Source organism: Setaria italica, chromosome V, assembly GCF_000263155.2.
Source record: "Setaria italica strain Yugu1 chromosome V, Setaria_italica_v2.0, whole genome shotgun sequence".
NCBI lineage: Eukaryota > Viridiplantae > Streptophyta > Magnoliopsida > Poales > Poaceae > Setaria > Setaria italica.
Window position 1 is genome coordinate 13,689,184 of NC_028454.1, and position 13,521 is coordinate 13,702,704.

General features: G+C 45.1%; 1 protein-coding gene and 2 long non-coding RNA genes across 4 annotated transcripts; 1 reads left to right on the plus strand and 2 right to left on the minus strand.

Annotated features, from left to right (window-relative positions):
• Positions 1 to 4,929: 4,929 nt before the first annotated feature.
• Positions 4,930 to 6,427, plus strand: LOC101784052. Its single transcript, XM_004968586.3, has 2 exons — positions 4,930 to 5,329; positions 5,731 to 6,427. The coding sequence occupies exons 1-2, from the start codon at positions 5,023 to 5,025 to the stop codon at positions 6,066 to 6,068; spliced, it is 645 nt and encodes a 214-aa protein (XP_004968643.1). The 5' UTR covers positions 4,930 to 5,022; the 3' UTR covers positions 6,069 to 6,427.
• Positions 6,428 to 6,686: 259 nt separating this feature from the next.
• On the minus strand, positions 6,687 to 9,415 carry LOC111257194. Its single transcript, XR_002677578.1, has 4 exons — positions 9,351 to 9,415; positions 9,092 to 9,185; positions 8,856 to 9,006; positions 6,687 to 8,631 (listed from the first exon to the last, which is right to left on the minus strand). It is a non-coding gene; the product is annotated as an uncharacterized LOC111257194 (long non-coding RNA).
• A 316-nt stretch (positions 9,416 to 9,731) lies between these two features.
• LOC111257193 lies at positions 9,732 to 11,135 on the minus strand. Of its 2 annotated transcripts, none has more exons than XR_002677576.1 (4): positions 10,958 to 11,135; positions 10,492 to 10,803; positions 10,051 to 10,394; positions 9,732 to 9,977 (listed from the first exon to the last, which is right to left on the minus strand). It is a non-coding gene; the product is annotated as an uncharacterized LOC111257193 (long non-coding RNA). The 2 variants fall into 2 exon arrangements; XR_002677577.1 differs by having other exon boundaries at positions 9,733 to 9,977; positions 10,630 to 10,803; positions 10,958 to 11,132.
• Between the last annotated feature and the right edge of the window lie 2,386 nt (positions 11,136 to 13,521).

The following is a 13,521-nucleotide window of genomic DNA, read 5'->3' on the forward strand; positions in this document are numbered from 1 at the left end:
TTTAAATATTGGCAGCCTTATTTTGCTCCACAGTTAGTATATTTTTTACTCTTTTAATCTTTGAAACTGTTGTTGCATTCAAAATTTTCCAATGTGGAACAATAATTAGATGGGATACTAATGCAGGGATATTTGACAGCTTTCGATAAACTTTATTATTTAGTTTTGTCTCTTTGGATGCATCTGCACTCCTTATATGAGTTTTTTTAATGTATGTTTGTGCTTTAGTCATCCAATTTGACCGCATTTCAGACAATAATAGAAAATTGTTAGTCTATTTATTATTATCTTTAGACTGAATGTAGGTTTGTTTACTAAGAAAAGGTGTCCTCACAGCATGCTTCACTTTCTAATTTGTGCCTCCTATTCATGGGCTTTTATTGCTCCCATATTCTTTTAATCTAATCTGGTTGTTTCATCTGTTTAGATATGGGGCATACTTCCTGCGGTCATTGCTATTCAGTGTTATCAAGCTGTACGTGACCAAGAAGCTGTTTCACAGTAAGATGTGGTCACATTCATCTCAGGTGATCATTCTAGATGATAACAAGCTGTTATGGATATGAATTGCAGTCAGTAAACTAGAATTTAGCTGAGGGTACTTAGTCTTAGTATAGATAAAAATAAAGAATGTGCCGTTTTCTTTCATTCCAGTAAAAAATCAGGATGGTTTTGCTTCAGTTTCAATTAACTTGGGCCTCCATCATGAATACGTGCATTGCCATCGTTGCAGATTGAGAACTTGAAACTGAATTTTTGTGGAGCAAACAGAGTTTTCTTGGCTTGTTTAGGATACACACGCAACTGAGTGACAAATTTGAAGCATTATTGTTATATGCTGCAGCATAGTTAGTGTTTGCAGAGATGTGAGTTCTCAGCTGTGTTATGCTATTTACTAAACTGTGAATAGTTAGTTACACTATTTACTGAAGCATCCATCATGATTTCTGACTGTCAGTTGCATTGTGTGTTGCGCAGGAGAAGAGCTCAGTGAACTGCACGGCCTCGCGGGCGATGAGGAGAGTGGCGAAGGAGGAAGAGCCTTTCCCTCTCCCTTCCTCTCTTTCTGCTGCTTCGGATCTGCGATGCCTTGACCTGATTCGGGTTTCTGGGGTTTCTTTCATGTGCTTGTGCAGGTGCGTGGCCGGCCATGGCGCTGGTGACTTGAGGCCTGGGCTGTTCACGGCTGCAGAGAGGTGAGCTGTCCTGTGCTCGCTTTTTTTCCCCTTGAGATTGCAAAAATCTGACCACAATACAAAATCAAGTGTTAGTTTAGAACTTAGAAGAAATTTTTTTCCCTTTCATTTTTGCTTGCTGATTTTGTGTAGTCCCCATTTCTATCAGTTGTTCTTGCATATTCAGGTTTAAATTTCAAGTCTAACAAAGAGATCGAATTTTGGTAATTCATCAACTATGTTCTTCTTTCACTTTACGTCTGTTTATGCTGAATCCACTCCAGGTTCCTTGCTTGATGGATTTAAGATACTGTTTGGTTCGTGTTAAGGTAACATAAACGCAAAGGGAATCAGATTACAATGTATTTGGCGGCGGAATGGGTGATTATCCTTTTTGTTTGGTTGCACTCTGGTAATGTAATTAGATTACGGTGTGGGTGTTGTATTTGATTACGGTGGGGGAGGAGGGGTAACAAGCTTGTATAGATATTATTTAGGCAAGGGATTCAATTACAGTGTCAATTGATTACAAATCACCGCACCCAAACGATGTAATGAGATTCATTATCTTCGGTAATCAGATTAAGTTACATTTGAGCCAACCAAACACCACCAAGTGTGTTCATTTGTTTCTAGTCATGCATATTATTTTGTTTCCTGTCAGCAATTCACGTGCCAACGATATTTGCAAGGTCTCTTGGCTCTTTGGGTTCCTCCGGTACTCTGGGTTCGAATAATGCCACTGCTGATCAGCCTAATGTTGTCACACGGCAAGTGATGTTCTATTGTCAAACTCCTGTGTTCTAGGTACGACATTCGTCATGCATCATTGGTTCGTGGTGTTCAGCATTTATGAGCTAAAGATAATTGTTTTTTGCTTAGGATTACTTGTGCAATGGGGCTAAAAAGCACTAGCTGCGGGTTACAGCCTGTATGTGCATGTCTAGCTGGTTATATTTTTGTTAAACAGACAAATTAATTCAGCTGGTGAAAAAACTGTAGGAAATTATTGCCTCTAGAAGGAACAATTGACCACTCTTAGCCTCTCAGTGCAAGCATTATGGACTTTGTAATGTTGCATTGCACACACTCGACTACTCTTTTTCTGGAACATCATGCATACTGTAGTTAAAAATGTTGCTTCTGTACTATCCATGGACAGGCTTGATTGGATCCTGACTTTGACAAGTTCAATAACTATGGGAGTGAGCAAAGGAGGTGGTTTCAGAATGATCTCAAATGGAAGAATTGAATGAGAGGCTCTTTCTTTGTTCAAGAATCCTTTTTACAGCAAATTATCAATAAACACTCCATCTACGGTTAGTCTTGTACTATGGGCTATGATCACTTATGCAGTTAGTGGACTTAAAATCTTGTCTTTTTCTTAAGATCTTGATCTTTAATTGTTTATCTTCACTGTCTGTTCCATATAGGCTACAGCAGGTGGGGCCATTATATATCAGTCTTAGGGCCAGTTTGGCAGGGCTCCGGCTCCTCCAAAAACGGCTCCGGCTCTAGCTCCTCTGGTGGAGTGGCTTCTCCGGCTCCGGCTCCTCCTTTTGGAAAACTGTTTGGCAAAACGGCTCTTCCGTGTAGTTTAAAATTGTTAGATAAGATGAAATACCCATAATACCCTTTTCTTTTCTTTTTCTTTTTTTTCTTTTCTTCCCATTTATTTTCTTTCTTTCTTTTCTCTTCCTTCATTATCTTCTTCTCTTCCTTCGTTATCCTCCTCCCACCGCAGGCCTCCCATTCCGTCGCCTCCAGGCCGTCACCTCCCACCGTCGCCTCCTGCCGTCACCTATGGCCGTCGCCTCCTGCCGTCACCTTCGACCGTCGCCTCCCCCCACCTCCCCGCTCGTTCCTCCTCTCCTTCCCTCTCCGCCGCCGCTGCCCATGCGCTAGTCCACAGACGACCGCACGGCCACCCCCCAGGCGCGTACGCCTACGCGGCCACCACCGACATGCACCCCAGCCCACGCACCGCCACCGAGGTGAACCCCTTCCGCCTCCCCTCATCCGTCGCGGGGGCCGCCTGGGGTGCATGAGGAGGCGCCGGATCCCCCGCCGCCGGGGTGCAGGAGGAGGCGCCGGATCCCCCGCCGCCGGGGTGCAGGAGGAGGCGCCGGATCCCCCGCCACCGGGGGTGCAGAAGGAGGCGTCGGATCCCCCACCGCTGCTCCGCCGCGGGCGAGGCCGCTGTCTTGTGCCTGCTAGCGCGAGGAGAGAGGGAGCGCATGCGAGGATGGGGCGCGACAGAGAGAGCCTGCACGGAGCGATGCGCTTCTGCCTATCATGCGGTGGCAATTTTGCCGTAAATTTGGCGAACTCGAGGGGCAAATAGGTAACAGGTGCGCTGGTGTGCGGGACGGAGCTGCAAGGAGCCAAAAAAACCAGCTCCATGTCACGTGTGCAAAAACGGCTCCGGCTCCGCCTGGCTCCTCCCTAGGAGCTGTTCCCATTTAAGCCCTTTGGCTCAGCTCCACAAATTGGAGCTCTACCAAAGGAGCCCTTAGCATCTCCATATGAGAGTTGTTGAAATTTCTTTGCCTGGATGTTAAGAAGCAATATTTATGTTTACAGCCTACGTCAAGGCATGTGTAGTCTGTGTGATGCTCTGCGTATGCGCGTGCTCTTTCTTGTACGTTTATTTTTGTCTTATTGCCAGCCAATAGAATTCCTTTTCCCTGTAAGTTTCCAGCCAATTATCAACAACAACAATCATGCCTCCCAAATCAAGGCCCCCTCAGCTCCTCCTAAAATGAGGAGAGTCGGAGGAGCTACATTTTTTTTCCGACTTCTCCATATAAAACTGTAGCTAAAGCCGCAGAAGAAACTGGAGCTAGAGCCCTACCTAATTACTACTAGCTTGCAATTGACTTCTCCCCAACCGATGTCCACTCTGGAAACTTTAAGTACCAAAGATCACTGTAGCAAACCATTTATACTCCCAGCCTAGCCCTAGAAGAGTTGCAAGTTTGCAACAACTTCGAAATACAATCATGAGCTGGAAATTAAACGCAATTCCAGAGCTGCATGCGCAGGAGGAGGGGTAGCGGGGACAGCGTAGGTCCAGCTTGACAAATGTCGATGCACGACGTGGTGGAGCTAAAATGCATGGAAAATCGAAGCAAAAAGAGCTTAAGGTGGTGTCGAACCCACGACCTTAAGTAAATCTCATACCACTGAGTTAGGCCTGGTTTGATTCGTTTGCTTATTTTTAAGCACCCGTCACATCGAATGTTTAGATACTAATTAGGAGTATTAAACGTGTACTATTTACAAAATTAATTACACAATCCCTAGGCTAAATTGTGAGATGAATCTATTAAGCCTAATTAGTCCATGATTTGACAATGTGGTGCTACAGTAACCATTCACTAATGATGGATTAATTAGGCTTAATAGATTCGTCTCGCGATTTAGCCTAGGGGTTGTGTAATTAGTTTTGTAATTAGTCTAGGTTTAATACTCCTAATTAGTGTCAAACATTCGATGTGACGGGATTTAAAATTTAGTCCCCTCCTCCCAAACACCCTTAAAGTGAGGGGAGTTAGGGTTTCGGAGTTCGATCTGAACCAACGGATCAGATATATGGACAGCCAGGAAGAGTCGGCCTTAGCAGGCCATCCCCACACCCAGTTTTTTAAGCCCATTTAACAATAATTAGTATTTTTTAAATTTTCAACTAATAAAAACTTATATTTAGTCTTCGTATCCGAACATCCGTCCGTGTGATAGGGTTAAAGTTAGCCCCCTCCTCCAAACACCTCGTGCTCCCCTCAGATCCTCCGCCCTCCCTCCCTCCTCCAGCCTGCTCAGCCCCCACTCGCCGCCATCCGGATCCATGGTGGCGTCCATGCTCCTGCGTGCGTCCCGTGTCGCGACTCGCGCCGCTTGCTCAGCTGTGTCTGCTGCATCTCGCCGTGCAGCCGGGGCGGGTTCAGCCGGTGCGGCCGTTCCAGATCTGCTTCTGCCCAGATCCACCCCCGTCGCCTCTCCGCTCTTCGGGAGGTACCAGGCATCTCGACGTACAGCCGTGGCGTGTTTAGGTGGTGCGGGCGCCCAAGATCTGCTTCTGCGCAGATCCACCCCCGTCGCCTCACCGCCGTTCGGGAGGTGCCTGTCCTCCCTCATGGCCCGTTCCGATCAAGGTAATCCTATCTTTCTTCCTCTTCAGATCCGCTTCTCTTCGTTTTGAATTGGGTTGATCAAAGGCAAATTTTAATTACTGCGAGAATCCACTCTCTTATAACCCGTTGTGCATGCTGTTGAATCCAATCCATCATATAAAGTTGGCTCTTTCCCCTTTTTTTTGTTTCTTTAGTCGTTTCTTTAGGACAAGAATCCACTCTCTTATAATCTGTTGTGCATGCTGTTGAATCCAATCCATCATATAAAGTCGGCCCTTTCACCTCTTTTTTGTTTCCTTGTCGTTTCTTTAGGACAGCATAAATACATGTACGTGGATCAATGCTGCAACATATTATTGTAGAGGTCATTTAATAGCTATCGCTCCTGGCGAATCTAATGTCAATCCGATATGATCCAATAGGCACACTTGAGCCTCTAACTCGTCCTGCCTTTGAGGTCGACGACAAGGACCTCGAGTCAGATGAAGCCCTGTGGGCCTTTTATGAGCGCTGGTGCAAGTTTTGGGGTCAGGAGCGGAGCCGTGAAGAGATGCAGCGTCGCTTTGACTTGTTCAAGGATACTGTACTGTTTGTGCACCGTTGCAACAAGAATGGCGACCAACTTGAAGTAGGCATGTTTGCTGATGGGAAGCTAGCTGAGCAACAAGTAGGCGTGTGCAAGGAGGTTTTTGAAAGCCTGCCTTACTCCAAGTCACTTATTATTGGGAGAGCTGGTCCCATTCTCTTCAATAATAAATAAAGGCTCCGAGTAAGAGGATTTTATTTTTGTGCTTTATCCACCCCCACCCCGCTAAGCACATCATGCGGTGTGCGACAGTGCGAGGTCAGGATTGTTCAGGGCAGGGAATTTGGTGATAAGATTGGAAAATTCAATCAGAAATCGCCACGTCGACCTGCAAACTTAGCTACACTGAACATTGACAGCACTTTGTACATTTGCTCGGCAATGTCTAGAGTAGATTTTCCTTCTGTTTGCTGCTGACAAGATGCACCAAAGCGAGAATTCGAGTAAAATACATTGCATTGTACAACAGGCTCTGTGCTAAGGGTTCTACTTGTACAAAGTGATTATGCAAGGCAGGTTGAAATTGCATTCTAGAGCACTTCGCCATCCTATCTGAATATCACAACAGCTTCCCGCTAACATCAGTAGGGTAGAAGGATGTGCGCAATAAATTTTTCTCACCTAAAATCACATTGCAATTTCTTCTTGCTCTGGTTATGAATTTTCAATTCTGATAGCGACCCCATCTTTGCACATTACAGTCACGACTAACGCTGGCAGCAACTGTTTCAACAAGCAAAAACGGATTTGCCTGGCGAGCTCTTATCTCCTCAGTATATTGATTTAGCAAACTGCACTCGCCATCAGAATCTTTTGTAGCACGATATATACCAAGCGATCAGAGGACATCGCCTATGTTTTCCACTAACTTAACATTCCAAGGCAATGTGCATGATATACACTCGTATTGCCATGTTATAGACTTATGTTTATCGACAGGTTCAACCAACTTATCCTCTTCCGTTGAAATGTACCCATGCCCAGACAGCCATCTTTTGTTAGCTGGAAGAGAGAGGCGTCTTTTCAGCTCCTGGCCCACGCGTCGCCCTAGGGCGACTCGGGCGGTGCCTCCTCCAACCTTCTAGCACCGCACCCTCCTCCCCCTCCATCTCGCCGCTGCCGGAGCCTGCCGGTGGAAGTCCGCCTGGCCACGACGAGGGTGGCGGTGGGCACATCAAATTCCCCGTGAAAAAACCTCTTCCTCCTCCACAACTTCTCCCACCCTATCCTTAATCTCCTGCTACTGTGGCGGTTCGCCGGTGGCGGCCGCACTTGTGGTGGTGCCTAGATCCGGCATCGGCGGGCCAGGATCCGGTGTCCCCTAAACCGATTTCGGACTTCCCTGGTGGAGCCATGGTGGGTGCTTGCGGGGGCTAGATGCCTAAATTTGCAGTGGTGTGGCCGGTGGCGGTGACGGCGGTGGCCCGTGGCAGCGGCGGCCTGCGTTTGGAAATGGATAGAGGCGACGGCCTGCCGTGGGGCGACGGTACCATGACGGCGTCGGCCCGAGGCAGTGGCCCGCTGTTTGGGCGGTAGCACCGCATCGGCGTCGGCAAGAGGCGGCAGCCTGCTGCATACCGTGTCGGCGACAGCTGGAATGCGACCCAGACATGGCAGCGCATCAGACTAGGTATGGCGTAGATGGCATTGACGATGACAGCGATGGCAGCTGGGCGTTGGTCGTGTTCGGTGGAGGAGTTGTCTTGTTGCGCCATGCTCTTGTGGCCTGCGTCCTCGATCTACTGGCTGTGACGGCGGCAGCCCTGAGTGGCCCCTGCTCGGTAGTGACCGGCGTCCGCGAATGGTGCACGGCAGCCTACGCGTCTTCGGTGCCTCCTCCTGGTGGTGTTGACTCCACTATGCGGAGCGACCAGGCAGGTTTGGCCACAAGAATGTCGCAGATTCCTGGTTGGGGTGATGATGAGGTCGTGCAGGAGTTACGGGCGAAAGCCTTACATGTTTGATCGAGTCAGCATCCGGCGTCGATTGGGCGTTGTTTCCCTCCGTTGAGGTGTTTGCTGTGATGCTCTCTGCAATGTTATTGGTCTTCTAGGTGAAAACCTTAATCCGGCTTGCCGGATGGACGGTGATGGCGTCTTCGATGTCGTTTCCTTCTTGGAGGCGTCGCGGTGGAAGTCTTTTGGCTTGACCCTAATTACCTAAGGTGGAGTTTGTTGTGCGAGCGATAGAAGACAAGTATACCAAGTCCAACATCAAGTTTCTAAGCAGACGAATGATGTGATAGCTTGATGAGCATGAAGACAACGCAAGGACAAAGCATGGACGAAGAAGAAGAATGAAGCTTAGCCTTCTAGTTTTTCCTCTGTCTTAGAGTTTTCTTTCTTGTGTTTTGAGCTTCTCATTGGTGAGGACTAGAGTCTAAAAACTCTTTGAAACCTTTAGCTGTATATGTCCACCATGTGGATATAGCAGGCCGGATTTTTATCCTTAATCTAAAAAAATCTTTTGCTAGCTACCGATCGGGAAGCACAGGCGCCTCACTTGAGACACAAAACTTGGCAGCCGAGTCGCGTCGTGTCATTTAAACGAGCTACAACTAATTTTCAATTAATGTCCTTGGAAATGCTCGATAGCATTGATACTGAAATGGAGAATCTGACAGCCGGGTCTTCTATGTTGTGTGTTCTTTTTTACATTCTAGAGTAGCCCTCATATTGCTCCATGAATGAGTCATTGAAATTCTTGAAGCTCAACATCATGTCAGGGAAGTCTTCCTCTGCAGGAAGGATCGTCATACCAAATATACATCAAATCCATTGCTTCAGTTATACGCTAATACCAAATATATCACAGGTAAATCAAAGTAGGATGTTAACGATGCTACTAATATGTATAATATGTATATAAGCAGACTGTGTGAAGAATAAGAGCAGAATGTTTTTTTATCATAGTTATAAGAGAAGCACTTTTCGTTCCAAAAAAAATAAGAGAAGCACTTACCCTTTTGACAAAACCAGATCCCAGAACAGTGAAAACTCTAGTTGCTTCCAGAAACTTGAGGCAGTAGAAAAAATCTGGAGCTTTGGCGCCTCTTTTCGCTGCCTCAATTACTCTTGGTGCAGACATATTTGGGGGAAAGATTACATAGCTACTGCAACAACATATTTGCAAGAGAGTTCAGTAATTAAGCTATAATTGTAGTCCAATTGCTGCAAAGTGCAAATCGTACAAATTACCTATGAAATAACACGCGACATTTTGGCAACCTTTTAACCATCTGTAATCATGCGTGCTCGCAAAGACTCGGGGATGGACTTTCTTCAATATCATCTGGAGCCACATCAAACATCAAGAACGTAAGAAAAATGTCCGACGTATGTTTATTTTTCCATATTGAGGCCACACGAGGAATGCAAATGCATGTCATTCAAAATAGAGTACCAGCTTAAAGAACAAAAGAATAAAGAATCAAACAATGAGGGCTGTTTCACTAACAAAAATTTGCCCAGGAACATTCAGGCTCAGTGCTATTGAAGCAATCTTGTTGATCTCGTCCACTATATGCAAGTTCAAATCAGAAGCGCGGTTAGCATCAGACTGTTGGCCATTGTATTTTTAGGAAATGAACTTTGAAGTGCCTTTTTTTAAGATAGAATCTGTCAAATTTTAAAGGTTGAACACTGATCTATAGTTTAGACTGGACAAAGAAGACTCTAGTAAAAGGGTTAAAGATTTTTAGTACCAGGCGGTCCCGCTTGCCATGCACCTTGTCGCGCGGCCTGTCCCGTCTGCTGCACCTCCATCGTGTGATCCCCCACCTGCACCACTGCATCGCTAGCATCGCAACACCATCAGCTGCCACCGCATCCCACCCCATCAGGGGCGAAGCCAGACTGAAAGGCCACTGGGTCAGCTATTTTAAATGACGGGGTCGAACATACTTAAATTAGTGATGAACAGTGATTTTAGTTAAGGAATTTAGAACTCCATCGGGTCAGCTGACCCTGGTAAGAAGGGCCAGCTCCGCCCCTACACCCGATCGAGGCATGTCTTGTAGACCATGAAGGGGAGGGTACGTTCCTAGGAAGGATTTTTCAAGAGCGTCAATTTTGCATACCATCACTTCATACAAAATAAATAAAAATTGAGAAAGAAACATAAATTATGCCTGGAAAGTTAAACCATAGTTGCATACCATCTGGAAAGATTTTTCAAGAGTGTCTGTTTCACACAATCACCCTTAGCCAGCACAGTTAAGCGAGGTTGGGAGACCGTGGACAAGTCGGCGATGGAGGGGCCATCAATTGCTGGTGGAGTAGATATACAATCCCTGTACTTAAAATCTTACCCGCAAGAATATTCCTTATAAAAAACTACAAATATTAGCACCAAAATAATATAAAATTTCATAGGTTGCTTTCCTGCATATCTAAAAAAATGCAAATAGAAGTTTCACCTACATAGATTGTTCGTCAATTTAGAGCAACCAAAGATAGATCTTGGGACAATCCATTTATGATACATGAGTTTCATTCTTATCTGCTTATGACAAAAAAGAATCACTTTAGATAAATTGTTGTATCCAAGAATAAATAACTTTATGCAATCATGCCACACGACAAGTGTTTCAGTTTACCATAAACTCATGAAATTAATGTCATATGAAATTGCATATTCATGTATTCCTGTGAATTTAAGTATAAAGTAATCAGGCATAATTAGAGATCGTCTATTAAGGTTACACAAATGCTGATCAAATAAGATGGCATTTGACCTTCTAATTCTCTGGCTGGATGGTGGTAAACTGGATTTGAAGCCCAAGTAGTAGCAAAGCAGCAACAGACGTGCGTGTGAGCATCTCCATTGGCAGCTGTGGTATTCCAGAGCCGCAATGGATATGATCCCTGTCACAGTGGTTTAGGTGCCCATGATATTGGTATGCATAAACCTGCAGATGTAGAGCAACACATTCTCCGATAAGCTTTCGTGGCAATGCATATATCAACACGCAGATGCAAAGCACGACTGAATACACCAGTGGTACAATTCATCAAACAGGCTATGGGCAAAGGACAAGAGTCAGTTAGAGTAGAGCACCCAACCTTCCAAGCAAGCATCACAGCTGGCGTAGGGCAGCCCAGATGGTCTTATCGAAGTAGCCATCTGGCCGCATCCGGCCGGCCAGCTCTGCACCACGATGGCATGGGGTAGCTTAACTAGCAGTACTCATACGATGGAGAGGGAGGCGGGCGGCGAGAATGAGACGAGGAATCGAGGATGAGGGACCTGCCCACTACTAGAAAATGATCTCTCGTCCCTAAGTTTAGTACTGGTCATTTTTAAATTCGGTATTAATGTTAACATTACACTACCGGAAATAGTAGCTTTGCTATGTGCCCTGGGCACACACAAAGGCTTTATTGAGTGTAACACTCGGCAAAAAGCACACGACATCTACAGTGCCGACAAACGTTTCTTTGCCGTGTTTTTTGTCAGGCACTCGGCAATTTGCCAAGTGCTAAACCCGACCCTAGGCAAAAAAAAGCTACGTGACGGCAAGAAGACGGTCACGGCGCGTTTGCCCTCTTTGCCGAGTATCACAGACCAGACACTCGGCAAAGATGGGCATTTGCTGAGTGTAACACTAGGCAAATAGCCCTTTTGTCGAGTGTAACACTCTGCAAAGCTACCCCATATAACCAATTTATTTCGTTCGGTCACAGCACGTACCACATTCAAATAAACATCACATCCATCATTAACTTAATTCAAATGTCTCCACAGCATTCATACATCATCAATTTAATTCAAATGTCCAACACTTGTAACCAATGAGCAAGTCAAGATCAGTAGTTCATGAGTTGATTACATAAGATGTCAACTGCACAAAAGCTGCAAGTCCTACTGCTTGCGAAAGGAGAGGCATTTTCACTCTCTACCACATGATACTACACAAAAAGCAAGTCTTCACAAAAGAAAAGAGGCATGCTGCACCCTTCACTATTTCATTCAAGAGTATAGGGTCGTCTTCATTGTCATCGTTGCCATTGTTAGAAGCGTCGTTGCCATTGCCAGATGCGCTGATGCTGTTGCCAGATGCATCGTTGCCATTGCCACAAGCCCTGTTGCCTAAAGTGCCGCTGCCAGCACCATTTTCAGCTTTGGATGACGACTGACTAACCTGCAAGTAGATAGAAAACAAAAGGGTGAATAGTTGGAAGAACTGCAATATAAATTTGGCTACATATGAGAAGCTCAACATGTCTGATTAGATCTCAAGTGCTAAAAGTATTGCACCAAAAATTTAGTTCCATCCAGCACACAATGATGGATAGTAACATTTTAACACAAAGATAGATTAGAAATGAACATGATGGACAACAACATTTTAGACATACTGGAATGTGTTTACAACAGTCAAGGGGGGCAAACTAGACCATCTTGGAATATGTCTTTAAGTTGACACTGTCAACAGTCATATCTTTGAATCAAAATTTATAATGGTCACAAGAAAAGCTCAACAGATAGCTCAGTTCATGGGTCGAAAGTTGAGTTGCAGCATATAACACTAGTGATCAAATAAAGTATTCCAGGATAGTAACACTAATGATCCTCTGAGATATGCAATGATCCTATTTGCAACAACATGTACAGAACAAGATCAAATAAAGTGCATGGTAGTACTGCATCTGCTCACTTGGTGGTGCACAAGTATTTGCTTCTTGCAGAATGGCGACTATTTTTTCTGGTACTGGCATGTTCATCTTGGCAAAAAGATCCTACAGCACAAGGTGATTAGGAAATGCTTCCAAGAATCATTAGGTGACTACAAAGTAAGTTGAGTTGACTCAATTACAAGCATATGTATGCTCAAAACTAGGCCAATCTGGTAGCAAACCTCTCAAGAACTTCCTCAGCATGTAATCTGTCTTCCTCACTCACTGAATAGATACTCTGCACTGAAAAATAGAATACTCAGCCTATGTACACCTATGCTAATAAATTAATCCCACAAAGCTGAACAAAAAAATGGCATATGTTTGAACTTTTTTACTCACCCAAAACACTTCTCTGAAACGATCAGCAGCAGTCATCCCATCCTCATCTCTGGTAATACTATAATGATCCCATGTCTTTGCATAAAATGTTTTCGTATTAGGACCATCTATAACAATGGAAGGGTATTCAAGTTTCAGGATTGCTGTTATTTGACCACCAATCCCCATTTCTTTATCAGATGAATCGTTCACAAACACAAATTGTCTACGGGAAAAAGTGAAGACTATTATAGGACAACAACATTATACAAGAAAAAATTGTGAACAGCAATACTACATATCCATTAACTAGAAAAGAAAACATAGGCATCCGCTAGTGAAGCAAACCACTACTAAAGCATTAACATAGACAACCACCAGTGAACCACTACTGAAACATTAACTAGACAAAGAGGTTATGCATCCAATGTTTCATATTGGTTATCACAACATGAGCAAAAAAAACTTAATCAAGGCATCCATAAAGCACACATGAACAAAAAAATGGCGGCGGGGGTAGAGGGGGCGGAGGAAGGAGGGGCAACCGGGGTGAAGGGCCGAGGATGAAGGGGGGGCCGGGTGGAAGGGGGCGGGGGCCGGTGGGCGCCGAAGGAAGGCCGGCCCACCGG

Coding starts and splice junctions, on each gene's coding strand:
- LOC101784052 (XM_004968586.3), top strand. CDS start 5,023: ATGGTGGCGTCCATGCTCCTGCGTGCGTCCCGTGTCGCGACTCGCGCC. Junction 5,330..5,730: donor CATGGCCCGTTCCGATCAAG/GTAATCCTATCT, acceptor ATGATCCAATAG/GCACACTTGAGCCTCTAACT.